The sequence below is a fragment of the Adiantum capillus-veneris genome, chromosome 1 (assembly GCF_014529385.1).
Source record: "Adiantum capillus-veneris isolate H3 chromosome 1, ASM1452938v2, whole genome shotgun sequence".
Taxonomy (NCBI): domain Eukaryota; kingdom Viridiplantae; phylum Streptophyta; class Polypodiopsida; order Polypodiales; family Pteridaceae; genus Adiantum; species Adiantum capillus-veneris.
In genome coordinates this window covers 99,872,425-99,890,232 of record NC_140931.1, presented here as the reverse complement: position 1 = coordinate 99,890,232, position 17,808 = coordinate 99,872,425, and the positions used below count along the sequence as shown (strand labels likewise).

The window sequence follows — 17,808 nt, the reverse complement described above, 5'->3', positions numbered from 1 at the left end:
CCGAGAAAGCCACTAGCCTTACCCCAACTTGATTTTTCAATATCGAGAAAAGTTCCTGCATGTTTTGTGGGCTCCATGGTCACCAAAAAATTCACCGTGAAAAACCATGACTATAGATCTCTTTGGAGATCAATTATGGAAATTAGTTTTGATCCCAAAAAAAAAGGATTTTTTAAAGGTTTCTCATCACAAATTGAAGATCCCTAACGATTTTGGCATCTACCCGTCCATACTTTCCCTTCTATGAGGAGCTTCTTGAGTATAAAATTTGTCATTTTTGAGGGGCATTTTTGCCTTGAAAACATTCATCAAAACCTCTTAAATGGTTCCTAGTGGTTTGTGAGTTATTGCCAATCCTCTGCAGGAACACTATTCTAAGTTTGATGAGATCAACATTGCTAACAAATAAGAAATCGACACACAAAGTTTTAGAAAAAACAATTTTGTTCCTTTTAATTCTCAATGCTATAGTAACTTTTCCACATTTGAGCTATTAGGTTTTCAAAGGAAAATGAGGGAATTTATGCATAGCATAGACAAAACCAAGACAAAATACTACATCAACGTCCAATGTGAAAGGCCACTCTCATCGATTCTCGCTGCTCCAAGTTAATCTTGCATGCAACATTTATATATGCAAACAATGATGCATAGTCTCAAATTTTGGATCACTTGGGGGTTCCGAGGCATGTGACATCCACCTTCTACATTCTCTTTATTAGGTGCATAGCAATTGAGTACTCCTATGTTATTTCTAATGACTTGTTATGGCCTAAAATCATCAAAATATGATCTTCCAAGTTTTGACATGCATTGAAATTATATTTTTCCAATCCAAAATTGGTCTATATCACAAGAGTTATGAACTAATGATAGCCTCATCAATCCTAAATCTAACTTAAAGAAGCCATTTTAAGCATCACATTTTGCATATAGCCCCATCCCTACTATAGATCACCAAAAAGTTAAGGTGACAAGTGACCTTAGATAAAAGTGTTCCTAATACCATTCTAGACTTTAGTTTTAACAAAAGAACTGTCTAGTGATGCTAGGAATCAATTTGAGAGCGGGTAGGGAGCTACAATATTTCCAAGTTGTAGCCCTACCATCAATAATCTAAATGCCATCACCAAGGGTGAGACAAGCCACATTGCTATACTCGTATTGCTACGATGACATCCTACAAAAGGAAACAAAGAATCCATGTGATTGTATTCATTGCTTTCAAGCAATAATATATATTGTAGCATAATGTGGCTCAAGCTGTGTTAAAATTTGCTTAAAGGCGATCATAAAAATATTATCACATTGGGTCAAGAGTCACACAAGGCCACGTCTAACCACACATTATCTTTTGAATTTGTTTGGTCAAGTCTTTCCACTTGCATCAAATGATGTCACATGCTTTCTATAAATTCTTCCCATTCATCAAACCACAATTGCTACATCGTGATCAGAGTTAAGTTATTCATCACAAGAGATCTCCATTTGCAAATTGTTGACTCGAGTGGTCTAAAAGCAATTCAATAGGGAAATCATTAGATGAAATTAAACTATTCGTCAATGGTAAGATTTGCATGAGAAGGGCAACCAAAGAGTCACAAACTACAATAACTTTGCTCTTTAGACTGTTACTGAAAAATGAACTCAAAAATCATGGCTAACTAGGCTTAAAAGAAGACATTGGCAAGATCGGGTGGTCGCGTCCCACTGTCACCCAAAGACCCCCGCTCGAGCATAGCATTGAAAACCACTTTTGTACAAACATTGTTCAAGGCTAATATTTAAACCACATTTCCAGTTTACACTAGTAAATTTTTCATAATGCAAAACATCATTGTGGATATGTGTGTGTGAAAGAAATCTCACCAACTGAGTTATGACATGCATTGCCGACGCAAACTGTGAATCATTCTTAAAAGATAGTCACAATAATTGCATTTTTCAAACAATTGGAAGATCAACATCACAAATCCAGTGTAACTGAGTATATAAGGAGCAGAGTCATCACTACCAAAACCTCCAACCAAAAAGTATACAACTATTTCGTCAACACAATGACTTCCTTCTTTGCTTACCATCATCCCCCCAGAGTGTTTCTAAACAAGAACGGGCCGTTAAAATGCAGTTCCAATTTGAAAAACGCATTTTAGTCAGCTTCCATGTAATAATTCTGTCTTCATTGAGAGCAGGCTCTCGTATCTCTCCATTCCAAGAACAACAGTGCAGCGCGATAGTGTGTATAAGCTCCAGCAATAACCAGTATGTGAAACAGGTTGTGGCTATGGCCCCCAAGATCAAACTTCCCTGGCTTCCACCTCTCTGGAATTCGGATAACGTATATCATAGTCCCCAAGGCATAGAATCCAGCCATAATTGCCTCATGAGCCACCGTAACTGCACATAAGGGCTCATGCCAATTGGTCACAACAGCATGAACAGCAGGGATAAGACCTGACACTCCCATGGTTAGAAACAAAAACGCCCGGAAGGGCCTATATTTCGGGCTTTGACACACTGGAGCAAACAAGACAACCACCGCTATCACCCCCATTACACTAATAGTTCCCAGATACAGCCATTGCCATATCGGAGTGCATTGGAAGATGTAATAAATAGGAGGAAAGAATGAAGTGGCTATCATGATTGCAATTCCTGCGTAGTCGACTCGCATGAGAAAAATTGCCAGTGGCTTGGAGTGGCATGTGAAGAGGTGGCAGACTGTGCTAGCAAAAAGGCAGAACATAGAACCCCCCATAAAGACAAAGAAAGGCCATCTTGTGGTCCTTTGAAGCACCGGGTCCGTCACCCTCGAAAGTCTTTCTTTCATAACAAGCTGAACACCAGAAAATGTGTTATAATTTTTTCAAGTCCTTATTTTTAGCACAACCAATTACTGAAAATTTTCTTACCAACAAACAAGGCTCATAGGTGTTGTTCTCTTGCCCTTGATCATGTTGGCACCTGTAGAATTAAAATTCAGGGGAGCTACATAATAACTAATTTAATCCCACCATAGAGAGAGAAAATGGGAAAACTTACCTACTCAGAGAACTTTGCCACTGCCATAGCTCGACAACAGTGAAGATTGTCAAAATCAAGAAACACAGAAACCCCAATAAATGCCTGTAAAACAAAGAGCTCACTTTTCTCACCAGTTACACAACACCTTGTATAACATCAATTGATTCTTCATAGGTTAGCCTTAGTGAAAGAGAGCCACAAGTGCGGAAGCTCTACAGGTAGTTCATCAAACAACAAAGGACATCCTTGATTCTTAAAAAGAATCTGATTGATGATGGCAGCAGAAATGTAACTCATCGTACTCACAAGGAAGACTGCACATGAGAGAGAAATAAACTGATAATCACACTAGAATATTCAACATCTAGGTGACTGTTTGTACAATGAAAGGGGCTTATATGGTCTGCCAAATGACAGGTAAAGTGACATCAGAATCCATTTGTTAACCTTGTGTCAGTGGATGTATCATGAGACTTTGTGTTATTGATGGTTCCTTTCTCGGAATGAATAAGCCGTCGAAAGAGAGAGAGAGAGAGAGAGAGAGAGAGAGAGAGAGAGAGAGAGAGAGAGAGAGAGAGAAATGAAATGAAATGTTATATTAACGTCTTCAAGAGGCCAAAATGACCTATGAGACCAAAAAGTTACAATTGGTGAATCTGATACCATGTCTGAGTACGGAAATTACAAAGTTACAAAGAAAGAAAGAACTAACACTAAGACACTAAAGCCCTTTGGGGAGGAGGGGGGGGGCGGTTCAGATGAAATCTCTCATCGGTCGTTGTCGAATCTCATCGACCTCTTCCATGGTGAGTACTCTGGTTGGGCGTCTTGCATGTCGAGCTAGAGTGATCTGTATCTTCTATTGCAGCCTTCGTCGGTAGTGGACGTCTGGATCTGCCAAGCTCAGTGGCTCGGTCAAGCAGTGTACCTCTAGTATGAATAGGCTCTAAGATCTGCTGTAATGACTGCTCCGTTGGCTCTCCTTTGGCTAGTGTAACGAAATCTGTGATTCGTCTCTGAGGCTGTCTTTCCCCTGACGCCCTCAGCAAGCTCTCCCTAAGTCTACGCAGCTCTAGCAGGAACAATCCAAGACACCTCTGATCCTTGTATCAGAACCCTTCTCTGAAGACGCAGTGGAAGCGGCCACGTATCTCATAGTATGTCGGACATTAACTTGTGTAGTGCAACTCTGTCTCTCGCTCTAAGTTACATAGGTGACATATCCTGGCTCTTGCCGGCACCCCTCAAAATCGGCCAGTCTCGATCTGGAGCTGATGTGAGGATGCGCGTATCTGTCCAATAGCCCATCTTATCCCACGAGATAAGTGTGTATCCATGTATGCACGCCTAGTTACAAAGCCCTCCGTGAGTTGGAGAAGATGCTCTCTGTAGAAGGCCATCTTCGTGCCCAACTCTGTGTCGGATGTATCCATGTGCTCCTGATATTTAGCTGAACCAGATCCGTTCTGTCCATGTGAGAGACAAGGAGGGTGCATCCAGGGAGTATTAATGCGGAGGTAATCTATCCATGTTGAGACCATGCGACTGAAACCATGCTGTCATCTGTCCGTACCAACATTCTGTATCGCCTTGTAGAGCTAGTTGTTGAGATGACTCGAGGGCAAGCCGAGCGTATTTGTCCCTGGAGAGATCCCATAGACCGTGCATAAACGATACTAATCTCGTCAATGCCTCCACCACGAGGGGGGGGGGCGGCTAGCTCGGCTCGGATAATCTCATGTGGTACGGAGGCCTTAGCCCGAATCATCCGAGCGATCATAGAGACTAGAGGCCTCTCCATCCATCTGTGTTGCCAGATCTCCCATGGTGCTCTACTGAGGGTCCCCATACCTGAACTCCATAGAGCATAGCTGGAGTCACCAGAGTGTCAAAAAGCCAAAGCTTTGTTCGCGGTTCCTGAAACTGAACCTGCGAACACATCCTCTCCAGTCCGCCCAAAGCTGCATATGCTCTTGTCAGTCTAGTCTCTGATGCTCTCCTTAGTGAAAACACCGGTCCACCGAAGACTACCCCAAGATAAGTATATGCATCTGAGTACTCCACAGTCTCCTGGCCATACATAAATGTGGGTGCCGACCTCCTGACCCACTGTGATGTGGTGTTAAACACCATAACCTTGGTTTTCCCCAAATTGACAGACAATCCACAGTCACCAGCAAATGTATGCAAAGCATCCAAATGGCGCTGCATCCCCTCTAGAGAGTCAGAAATCAGCACAATATCATCAGTGTATAGTAACAGCGGTATCCATGTCCCTGCTAGCTGAGCTCCCCTGTCCCCTTGACGCTCTACATAGTCCGAAAACTCATCCACATACATCCCAAAAAGAGTCGGGGATAGGGGGCATCCCTGCTTTACTCCAATAGTGGAGTGGACCATGTCAAGCATTCCCTCATTGGTGCGTACCCGCCCCATCATTGTCCTGTATAGAGCCAGAATACCCCATATCAGCTCTGTAGGCACACCCATGTCCTGTAGTCTGCGTATAAGTCTCGCTCTCGGCACTGTGTCAAAAGCTTTGCGGAAATCCACAAAGCTACAATAGATCCTCTTGCCATGGTGTCTACCCTCCTCAATAATAGCTCTGAGTGTCAGAATCTGGTCAAGAGTGGAGAAAGTTGAAACCTCTCCTGAAACCTGCTTGCCATGGTGCTCTTATGCCCTCTCGCTCTGCCCATCTACTCAGCTCCTGCTCAAGAACATATGCATAGAACCTAGCTAATGTGTGACCAACCATGATGGTGCGATAATTCACGGGAATCATGGGATCTCCAGACTTGAAAATAGGCACAATCGTAGACAAACTCCAAGTCTCCGGCAAGCCTTCATACATGGCTCGATTAAACATCATAGCCAGGAGATCTGCAAGCATATCTCTGGCATGGATGAAGTGCTCTACTGCCAAACCATCATGATCATGTGCTCTCCTTGTCTTCATCCTGTCAATGGCTTTCCTTACCCGCTCGGCGGTAAAGAAAGAACATGTCTCCGGGCATGTCTCTAGTGGGTCCGACAGAGGTGGTTGCCTTGATGCTGTGTAGAGAGATGTGGCATATTCCCCCCATGTCCCGGTGGAGGTGACTTTCAGACTCGATGGTCAATTCCTTCCCTTGCGGAAAAATCCCAAGAGACTAGCTCCCAATTCGATTTTTGTCTGTTCCCAGAGCGTGAAGCTCTGCAAACCTTTCCCATTTCCAATCTCTGAGCATAGGCCGGGGCCTTGTTGCTCCTTCTCCGTGATGGAGTCCCTGCAAAAACACAAACACAAAAACAACACGAATCACTAATTCGCAATTTATACCTGTAACTCCGAGTACGAGAAAGCGAACTCCGTGTACTGGAGTCTCTTGATCACTTGCAGATTCTCCGCCGGTAGTACTCCTCTGCTCTAGCACAAGCAACACTGTGTGTGTGTGTGTGTGTGTGTGTGTGTGTGTGTGTGTGTGAGAGAGAGAGAGAGAGAGAGAGAGAGAGAGAGAGAGTTGCTTTGGCATGAGGAAAGAGAGAGATCGCAATGTTTATTTTCAGCCAAGACGCTCAGCGTTGGTTTTTATTTAGGCATGGTTTATTTTCTTTTAAGTGGGCGGCCGGTCACTTTTTTTTTAACATGTGAACCTGGACAAAACTCAATAAAACTAAGTGAGCTGAAAAATGATGCTATACAGTCACATTCCAGGCGTCCTTGGATGCAGTTCTCAGGCACAGATGCAATGCAAACATAGATTCCTCGTGGAAAGACATTCGCTCTTCACAAAAAATATTCAAAAATATTCCTCTTTTTAAGAAAAAGCTTCTCAAAACCCATCTTTATTCTTGTGCTTACGTCTTTACGAGTATTCCTTTTTCAAGTTTGGGTTTCCTGCAAGACCAATGGAATATTCCCTTCCCGATGCTCCCGTCACCCATCACGTGACGCATCAAGAATATCCGTTTCCCGGTCTCTTTTATCGAACTAATGGTTCAACACCTTCACGATGCTTCATATGACACATCAACGTTGTCCATTCCTAATGGCTTTTAATTATTCCAGTAGGTCTATAGTTCCTAACCTTACAGTTCAAGTGCACACACTTAAATATCCTAATTTCAATAAAAAGAAATTACTCAAAAAAATAAAAAAATGGTCCATTTAGCAACATTGGTCATCTTGACCACTTTAGTCAACCCCATAAATTTCCCGACTTAGTCATTCCCTCCTTCAAGAAGTTCTTTTCCTCACTGGTTAACGAGGGTAAATGTTTACAAACAAAACTTCCAGCTCCCAACTAGCATCCATAAGAGGTAGACCAAACAGCTAGAAACTCTTGGATGACACGGTTCCTTATCCGTTTTTGTCTTCTATCTAGTAAATTATACGGATTATGATCAAAATCTTATAGTTCATTTAAAGTAACAGTACCAAATGTGGATGGCTATTATATGCCAATTGTATCAATGGAAAATATGAAGCCCAATCAATCTACTATCAAAAACAAAGCCTCAAAGCATGTCTTCTAGAATTTTTCACCCTTTCTAATTTGATCATTTGTCTCTGGGTGACACCACTACTCATATTAAAGAGTACCATTTAACTTGGCATGCCAAAAATGTCCTATAAATATCTGACAATATGGATTGTGGTAATCCATGTAGTCTAAAAATGTTCTAAATAAACAAATCTACCTCATGTGGAGCTCTCACAATCTAGGCTATAGAAATGAAATGAGAAATCTTGCTCAAACACTCAACCACTACCAAAACAATATCCTTTGCTCTATGAGTTCTTGGTAGTGCTACAATGAAATCCATGGATAGACTTTGCCAATTCTGTTTTGAAATCAGTAAAGGATATAACAAGCACCTTAACTATTTCAATGTCACGAGACTGTGACAACCACTATATATATTTGTTGGTTTCTTTCCCTTGATTTTTATTTAATTCTTGGGACCCTCTTGTTGAAATCACAAATGCCCGAACATTGCATGGCCACTGTCAAAACGGCCGTTGGCCAAGAGTTTCACCCGTAGAAGTCAAGGCCAGACAACCACGAGATGGTTGGGCCGATCAACACTGAAATCTGGCTAGTAAAGAAGTGGCTAGGCTCAGTTGTTAAAGTCATTAAGGCCCCTTGGCAAGACTTTATAAGTTGGTGGGTACTAGGAATTAAACCAAAAGGAGCAATTTGGACACATGGCAATAGGAGAGCAACCTGCAAGAGAACTCACAGTTCCAGAAGTCTTATCCCAAGAGGGGGCGTCCAAAAACTTGAAAGGGGGCTGATTTTCAACTAAGTGTTCCTCAGTGTGTGGGTGAGTAGTGGGTGCGGGTGATCACAACCTTATGGAAAGCTTGCCTTCTCCCTTGTCTCATGCAGCGCGATGATTTGCTCTTTGCACATTCCTCTCTCCCCTTTGTACATATGATAATGCCCCGCTTCTCAGATAACCATGTACAATTCTGGGGGTTTTAATCCCCTTCAGGTACACAGAGTTCCATCATGAAGGAATGCGAAAGCGGAGAGTTTTCTCGCGTGAAAACTCGTCCAATTTACAAGGGAACTGTCCCATTGCGTGTGGGAGCTTCCGAAACGCGTAGACGTGTTTGCTCCGCTCAAAATGATGCGAAACAGGGAATTATTGTCACGATTGTGACTATGTTACAGCATTACATCTACTCTTAGTTGCAAATACGCAAAGTGCCATGCCAAGGAGAATCCCTACGCTTGGATGGTCACGACCCTTTGCTCAAGAGACATGCCTCTTCGCCAAAAGCCACACTCCTTCGACGACCGGTCACACCCCTTCGCTCTACGGTTGTGACTCTTCATCCAATGGTTGCAGCTCTTCGCCGAAAAGATGTGTCTTTACGTCTAAAGTCGCGTCTCTTCACATGAGACGTATCTTTTCATTTGTGTCTCTTCGTCTCCTATATAAGGAGCCTATTGTACTCAGTTTTGAGAGCATTCATTCAATCAATCAAACACACATTCAATCTCTTGAGTCTCAGTTTGATCTTAAGTATGAAGTTTTAAGTCTTAATTATAGGATTAGCACCACTAATCCTCACAGTGGTATCATAGCAATTTTTTCCCAGGACCCAAAGGTTGTGAGCCTCTCACCCTCGTTGCTACCCTCTTACCCCCTCCCCCTCTCCTGGAATTGTATGGGCGCAACCAAAAGGTGGTACACACACACAAACACACGAGGTAACATGACTTTATTACTTCAGTTCAATTTGATAAACGACAGAAGAGCTCTATGTGTGTGTGTGCAGCGTACCCAAAAGGCTGGCACCCAATGAACGGACCCACTCCTAGCTGGCTGGATTTCCTTCGCAACGCACCCCTTCGTGATGCTCTCCCCAAGCGTTGCACCTTTTCGCTGGCTGGCTGCTTGCGCTAGCATGCCTCTTCGTCAAGTTTTTTTACGCAAACCTTTACTAGCAACGTTTCAATTTATTTAACGCTATGGGAGCACCCTCACTTTGAATATTAAGTGGCCATTAAGCCCTTAATGTGAACACCTTTACAACCTCCAGCCTCGTTTTTACATTAAAAAAAAAATTGACAGACACCCAGTGATTGTGGATTCCACACGCTGCTTTCAATCCCAACGCTGGCAATTTGGGTCATTTGCTGCTCCTTTCCCGATCGCGGTACTTTCCCCTGCAATGGCCGACGACGAATTCGAGATATTTGTCCCATTTCTCTCGTATGTAGACCGGATTCCGAGCACTAATCTCCCAAAAAAAAACCCCTGCACCCGAAGTGGTAGTTCTTTCCGATTCCCCGACTCCAGAGCCCGAACCCGTTTCCTACATAGTTTCAGCTCCCGGAGTACCCGTCCCAAAACCTGCTCCTACACCTGTTCGAGAGTTCCCTTTGAGACGTAACCATACCGAATTCTCAAGACGGAGGTGGTCAATCCTATAATGCCCTTACTCTTATCAAGGAGTAGATGGCCACACTTTCCACAAGCCTCGCATCACTTCACAATCATCCTACAACTTCTCGGACAACTAATGTTGCTTCTCCACCACCTTCCTCCGAAGCTTCAATGGATGAACAAAACGAACCCGATCCAACTGATGAGGTAGACAATCGTGAACTTCAATTGCTTCATAAAAACTTTAATGAAGCAATTGAATGAGGTAGACAATCGTGAACTTCAATTGCTTCATAAAAATTTTAATGTTGCACAGAAGAAGAAACTGGATGTTAAACTGCCTGAGCCCTGTAATGGTGGCTGTGGCAAGCGCGTACTGGACCAATGGCTATTCAAAATGGAGGTTTACACACGGATTTAATAGAGAGCAAAAAAGTTGCACTTGCTAGTTCTCTGCTCAAGGACACAGCATTTCTTTGGTGGCAACGACGGTTTACTGACGATAAACACACACCTTTTTGCGATAAATTTTGGCGTGCTGTTCGCAAGGCGTTCGAACCTGCCAATGCAGATTTTCATGCCCAGTCCTCTCTTCGCTGCCTGAGCCACACAGGTTCCTTGGCCACGTACATCACAGAGTTCCAAAGGCTAACTCTGTAGATAGAGAATCTCAACCCCTCTGATAAACTACACAGTTTCATTGACGGGCTTAAACCAACCCTGAAGGACGATGTGCACAAATACAACCCTACTGCTTTGGATGCTGCAATTACCTATGTGGAGCGTCTTGACGATAATTGGCGCCCTACACGGAATTTTCTCCCTGGTGAATAGATCTTCAAATAGCGCTCGCTTTTCACGACGCGATCGCAGAGAACGCTATAGCCAAAGTCAGCAGCAGCAATCTCAGTTCAGACACCAAGCCACAGCACCTCATTTAACTTCAAGGTTCTATTCTCAAGATCGACAATCTCAAAGCAGATCTTCTTCAAATGTTCCTCCACTTGATCGTGGTAAGGACGTGATTTTTCTCAAGATCGGTGTTCTAATCATCAGCAAGGTTCTTCGTCAAATGCTTCTTCTACTTCAAAAAAGGATGGATTATGTACAATTTACAGTGGTGACCATAGATGGTATCAATGTCCAAAGAGACCAAATCCGTCTAATTTGAAAAGAAATTCCAATGCGGAAACATCATCCAATTCTGAACAACCAACTAGTGTTCAAGATAAAGGAAAATTTGTGGTCGATACAATTCGTGTCTCAGAGAATACGACTATTCTTATGAAGCATGCTCAATTTGATTCTTCAATTTTGGAGCCTCTTTCAAAGCAAGTTTTGAGCCTTTTTGGAACTATCAATGGTCTATCCATCAATATGAACAGTGGATGCTCGAATAATTTCATTAACACTCAGATAGTTCAACAGCTTGGCTTGTCAACTCAGAAGACATCTCACTTATATAATGTGGAATTAGCAGATGGATCAATTTTAACTTGTGATGAGACAGTTCGACAGTTGCAGTTCGATATTCAAAATTATGCACATCCACTGGCTTTTGAGATCATGCCTTTATCTTATTACGACATGATTCTTGGTCAACATTGGTTATTCCAATATGATCCTTCCATTAGCTTACGAGGACAAACTATCAATTTATTCAAAGATGAACGTGAACTTATTTACACGGGCTTTATTATACAGAACGAGCGATTCAAGCCTCACGTGTACTAGTCAAACAGCATGATACAGTGGACTATGAAGCGAATATGATCTCCGATGCAGATGCAGAAATTATTATTGATGAATTTTGAATTCATTAACTTCTCCTGAATCAATTGATGAAGACAGAGATCATTTTAGGCAAGAGGTTTTTTCAAGTGATACTTCATTACCAGACAAAGATAAGGACATAGTTGCAGATTCCGAGTCTGAAGATGATTATGCTTTCTTTGATTCTTTATTGGATGATGATATGCCAATTGCAAGTCATGAAGTGACAGTTTCTGAAGATAATTTTGAAGAATTTTGGGATTCATTATTGGAAGATGATTGCAATCTCAATCCAAAATCGTCTCTAGTGATTCATAAAGATGAAGTTACCCTCTCTAAAGAATGTCTTGAAAAGATTTCCTCTTTACCAAATGTTTCGCAATTATCGGAAGCTCTTAAACCAGAAAACTTACATCGCATGTAGGGTTTTGAAGATCAATCTCTTGTTGCAGTCAACCTGATTATGCCAGATTCCTCTAAAAAGTCTTTGAATAATGCAATGACATGGGATTTAGCAATCAAAGCAAAAAGGTTTCGCAAGAAGCAAAAGTTCAAGACAAAGATTTCAGATAACTCAAAAGACTGAAGATTTTCGAAAATTTAGTACTTTTCCAGAATTCTATCAATATTAGAAGTCATTTCTTTGACACGGGCTCTTATTTTAAATGGGAGGGAACGTCACAATTGTGACTATGTTACAGTATTACATCTACTCCTAGTTGCAGTTACGCAAAGAGCCATGCCAAAAAGAACCCCTACGATTGAAGGGTCACGACCCTTCGCTCAAGAGATGTGCCTCTTCGCCAAAAGCCACACTCCTTCGACGACTGGCCACACCCCTTCGCTCTACGGTTGTGACTCTTCGTCCAATGGTTGCAGCTCTTCGCCGAAAGGATGTGTCTTTACGTCTAAAATCGCGTCTCTTCACCATGAAACGTGTCTTTTCATTTGTGTCTCTTCATCTCCTATATAAGGAGCCTATTGTACTCAGTTTTGAGAGCATTCATTCAATCAATCAAACACACATTCAGTCTCTTGAGTTTCAATTTGATCTTAAGTACGAAGTTTTAAGTCTTAATTATAGGATTAGCACCACCAATCATCACAATTACAGCCTGCTGTGTTTCTTTGCAGGTTTAATATTTCGCACCTAAACTGCAAGGTAATGTCAGGGGAGCCTCGAGAAAGCCTTGGGTGCTTGTACAGGACAATGACAATTTAGAAAGATTTCCCGCAAGGAATCTCGTCTATTTCAAAAGGCAAGTGACCCTATAGGTGCGAGAGCTCGAGTGCTACCAACACGAGCGATCAGCAAGCGAATTGGAGCGCAAAACAGAGAATTACAGCTTGCTGTAATTTACTGCAGGTTTAGGGTTCTGGCCAGTTTTGATGTCTACAGGTCCCAAGAGCTTCGAGGAAGCTAGGGAATCACCGAATACGTGTTTTGGTGCAAATTGGAGTCCAAGCACAAAGATTTCAATGTGCTGTAATTTATCGCCAGGTTTTGTAAAGTGCGTGGAAAGTCACTGTTTACTTGGGATTTTGTCCGTGGAGACTTCTACTGTGGTTATGCTGCCGAAATCGAGTTAGAGTAGGGGAATTTCAACCCGATAAAAGTGGGACAGCTAGTAAAAATTTACAGGTTTTTCTCAAGTGTAATAAAAATAAAGAAATACCGAAAGGGACGCCAACCTTTGGGGCCAACGCGGTGTCACTGTCTACTTGGAAGCACTCTAGCTGCCAAGCTGTGGTTTGTTTGAAGTGTTAAATTCCAATCACAGGTTTATTTGTGAAGTTCCTTTGTGTCGTATAGATGAAGTCTATTAAAATAAAGATCGAGTGAAAGCTAAAGTCGGCCACCCTACGGGCCGGTTTTATGTCACAGCACACAAGGCAACCTTCTCATGCAAGAGAGCCCGTCGAGGCTCAAGCCCAGATTGCTTATGCGTCCCAGCAGGGCAGGGAGCACTCACATGTTGCGGAGTCAGTTGGGGCTCCAAGGCAAATTCCTTCTATCCACGAACAAGTGGTTAGGACGCCAGTTCCACAAGCTATACTAGTTCAACCAGTCATCTTTTGAAGTCCAAATGTTGGTTTAAATGGACAGGGAACTAATTTCCAGGCTATGCGTCAGGTTTTCCCACCACCCCCGTACATCCTGGGTATTTTGGTGGTGGATCTGTGTTCAAAGCATGGCTGGTTATGCGCCTAGAAACCAGCAATACATGCCAGGAACAATCTTTGGGGGTATGCAAGGCATGATGCCAAACCCCATGTATGATAACATTGGCATACGACAAGGGTTTCAATGCAATCAGGGCCAGTTTGGGTGCCACAGGGCAATTTTGGCATGGCTAATTTTTCCGACCAACAGGCAAATATAGCTCAAAATGTCAATAGCCAAGGGGCGCCCATGATCCCTATTATAGTGCCCATGTTCCGAACAATTCCCTATGATAATTTGGGAGTGCTACAAAAGCAGCCAAAACCATACAAAGAAGGTGCTATAGCTGTGAAGTTTGATACTTTCAGCGGATTTGAGAACAAGACGAAGGATCTTACTTTCCTCCAGTAGTTTGATACAACTTATGCAGGAGGAAATTTTACAGAGGCCTCCAAGGTCAGGAAAGATGCCACTCTTGAAAGGAAATGGCGTTCATGGTGGGCGAAATTGTTGATGCAAGAACAAGCACCCACCACATGAGTATACTTCAAGCAAATCTTTGCATCTACGTGGTTGTCAAATGAATTTGAAGCCGATGTCATGACAGATTGGCATCAACTCACTGCGGCTACTTGTAAGAGCCTAGAGGAGTACAATCGGAGGTTCTGTAAAGCGTTACTTGACAAAGCAGATAGACAAGTATTGTTGTGGGTTGCTTGAAGGGCTCAAGTACTATTGTATAAAGAATAAAGTGGCCACCCTTGCTCAACTTATGGAAGTTTCCAAGGTTGGAAAAGCTGCCACTTGCTTGAAAGGAAATGGCGTTCATGGTGGACGACATTGTTGATGCAAGAACAGGCACCCACCACATGAGTATACTTCAAGCAAATCTTTGCATCTACGTGATTGTCAAATGAATTCAAAGCCAATGTCATGACCGATTGGCACCAACTCACTGCGGCTACTTGCAAGAGCCTAGAGTACAATCGGAGGTTTTGTAAAGCGTTACTTGACAGAGCAAATAGACAAGTATTGTTGTGGGCTGCCTAAAGGGATCAAGTACTATTGTATAAAGAATAAAGTGGCCACCCTTGCTCAACTTATGGAAGTTGCCAACACTGGTCATGCCTTGTTGAAGGGAGAAGACAGTGGATGTCAGGGCAACATGAAAGGGGGTCGGTCAAAGAAAAATTCAGCAAGGAGGTCCTTTGCAAAAGCGACTCCAAAAGCTTCCCAGGGGTCAAGAAATGCAGAGAAAGCTAAAGACTCAACCGAGTCTAAAGGACGGACCAAAAAAAAACAAAAAAAAGTTAAGGGAAAAGTTGCAAGACGTTATTTGGCGAAGTTCAAAAACTATCCACCTATGGATGCAAAGTGGATGGAAGAAAGTGAACTGATAGTCACCAAATGTATTGCAGTTTTACCTTGAAGCTTTTGGTTTACAATCCACGTATTCTCCAACTCAGAGCACTTCCGTAGAGCAAAGGTCAAAGGGCTTGACACGTGCTCATAAGAGGGGTGATGATAGACCTTCACTTCATATGTACATAAGGATTCAGTGCAATAGCGCATTGTTTCACAAACGTATGAAGGTCTCATTAAGTCATTTGTACACATGTTTGATAGTCTTTCTTGCGGATACATGCGATGATAAAAGGGTGCTTACCACACTAAATCATCTATGGCATGTAAATATGGCATGCAATCGAGGACGTTTGCGATTTTAAGAGGGGGGTATGTCACGAGACTTTGACAACCACTATATATATTTGTTGGTTTCTTTCCTTTGATTTTTATTTAATTTTTGGGACCCTCTTGTTGAAATCACAAATACTCGAACATTGCATGGCCAGTGTGAAACGGCCGTCGGCCGAGAGTTTCAGTCGCAGGAGTCAAGGCCAGATAGCCACGAGATGGTTTGTCCGATCGACACTGGAATCTGGCTAGTAAAGAAGTGGCTAGGCTCAGTTAAAGTCATTAAGACCCCTCAGCAAGACTTATAAGTTGGTGGGTACTAGGAATTAAACCAAAAGGAGCAAACTGGACACATGGCAGTAGAAGAGCAACCTGCAGAACAACTCACAGTTCTAGAAGTCTTATCCCAAGAGGGAGCGCCCAAAAACCACAAGAGTGATCGGCACGCAAATCGAAGCGCAAAACAGAGAATTACAGCTTGCTGTAATTTATTGCACGCTCAAGGTTTTGGCCAATTTTGATTTCTACAGGTCCCAAGAGCTTCGAAAAAGCTAGGGAATCACCGAACAAGTGTTTTGGTGCAAATTGGAGGCCAAAAACAGAGATTTCAGCGTGCTGTAATTTCTCGCCAGGTTTTGAAAAGTACGTGGAAAGTCACTGTTTACTTGGGAATTTGCCCGTGGAGACTTCTATCGTGGTTATGCTGCCGAAATTGGGTTAAAGTAGGGGAATTAGAGCTCGATAAAAGTGAGATAGCTAGTAAAAGTTTACAGGTTTTTCTCAAGTGTAATAAAAATAAAGAAATACCGAAAGAGGCGCCAACCTTTAGGGCCAACGCGGTGTCACTGTCTGCTTACAAGCACTCTAGCTGCCAAGCCGTGGTTTGTTTGAAGTGTTAAATTCCAATCACAGGTTTATTCGTGAAGTTCCTTTGTGTCAAAGTATAGATGAAGTCTATTAAAGTAAAGATCGGGTGAAAGCTAAAGCGACCACCCTACGGGCCAGTTTCATTCGGCTTTATTAACTAGATAATTGAAACATTTTGAGACATACTTGTGGACTCCCACTTGAGTTTAGGCCACCAAAATGTCCTCTTTACTAATTGTAAAGTACATATGTAGGATAGACCGCACAAGGACTATCATGGCAAGCATGCAAAATCTTGCTCTTAGTTCCCATGCACAAGAAACATTAATCTTTCCTTTTCGTTTAAGAATCCATTCGCCACTGAAAATTTTGCAAACAAACTTGGAGTAGGTCTACTTGATGAGTCAGACGATGCTATGCCATTAAGATCAATTAATGTGTATCAGTCCTAGAAATTGTAAACATCATATAGTTCAAAATCCTTGATAACACGTCTGCCACAACATTACATAAAGGTCTAGCCTAACGGCTCCTCAAATCTGGTTGGGTGCAAAAGTATTTTAGAGTATGGAGATCTGCATGCATCTTAAACTCTACACCATAAAGCTAATGATGCCAAATCTTAAGAGCATGCGTTGTAGCATACAATTCTAGCTCATGTATTATATATATACCTAGATGAATCCAGGATAAGCCCAGATTCATCCTTGAAGGAAAGTGCAAGGTATAGACCCATGGTAGTCACCCACAAGACAATATAACCATCAGCTCCATCATGCATAGTATTGACTAAATACAACGACATCCCCACTAACGCCGTCAGTGCCCAATAGTGACTTTCAAAAGCGGTTGGTCGTCCATCTTGACTAAGGATTGCCCTTACCACAAGGCTACCAGCATCGATCTGCATATCAAAACGCTTCTTAAGATCTACAATTTTAAGCACCATGTAGAAGCAATTATATGCTCCAACTGTTCAAAACTTTCTTGTTGAGAACAATCCACTAAAAAAAAAACGTTATCTCGCAACAAATCATATACCTTTATAAGTTCAAAATAGTCTGAAGTCACAAATATTAAGAGGGGATAAAACACTCATAAAACTACAAAAGTAAGGGACACAAGAAAACAAGAAAAGATAAATAAATAAATCACTTTATTTGCTACTAAACAAAACTAGATAAAACAAACCATTATTCACTTAGAAATGTTTTTAGAGAAGGCATACACAAAATACGTTGAAGCAACTTACTTGGCTAAAACTTGAAACAAGTACTCAACTTTAAACTAAAATGGATAAGACATCTCAAAGATATAGCTAGATGAATCCAAGATAAGCCCAGATTCACCCTTGAAGGAAAGTGCAAGGTAAAGACCCATGGTAGTCACCCACAAGACAA

The 17,808-nt window shown here is 42.2% G+C and overlaps 1 protein-coding gene across 1 annotated transcript in view; it reads right to left on the bottom strand.

Moving 5' to 3' along the window:
* Positions 1–1,909: 1,909 nt before the first annotated feature.
* The window catches only part of LOC147465255 (heptahelical transmembrane protein 1-like), a 30,977-nt gene continuing 15,078 nt past the window's right edge, over positions 1,910–17,808 (bottom strand). Inside the window, exons 2-4 of the mRNA XM_086519133.1 lie at positions 3,043–3,126; positions 2,913–2,964; positions 1,910–2,836 (exon numbers count right to left, since the gene is read on the bottom strand). Coding sequence (XP_086375259.1) covers positions 2,180–2,836; positions 2,913–2,964; positions 3,043–3,126 — 793 coding nt within the window. The 3' untranslated portion in view covers positions 1,910–2,179. The remainder of the gene's footprint in view (positions 2,837–2,912; positions 2,965–3,042; positions 3,127–17,808) is intronic.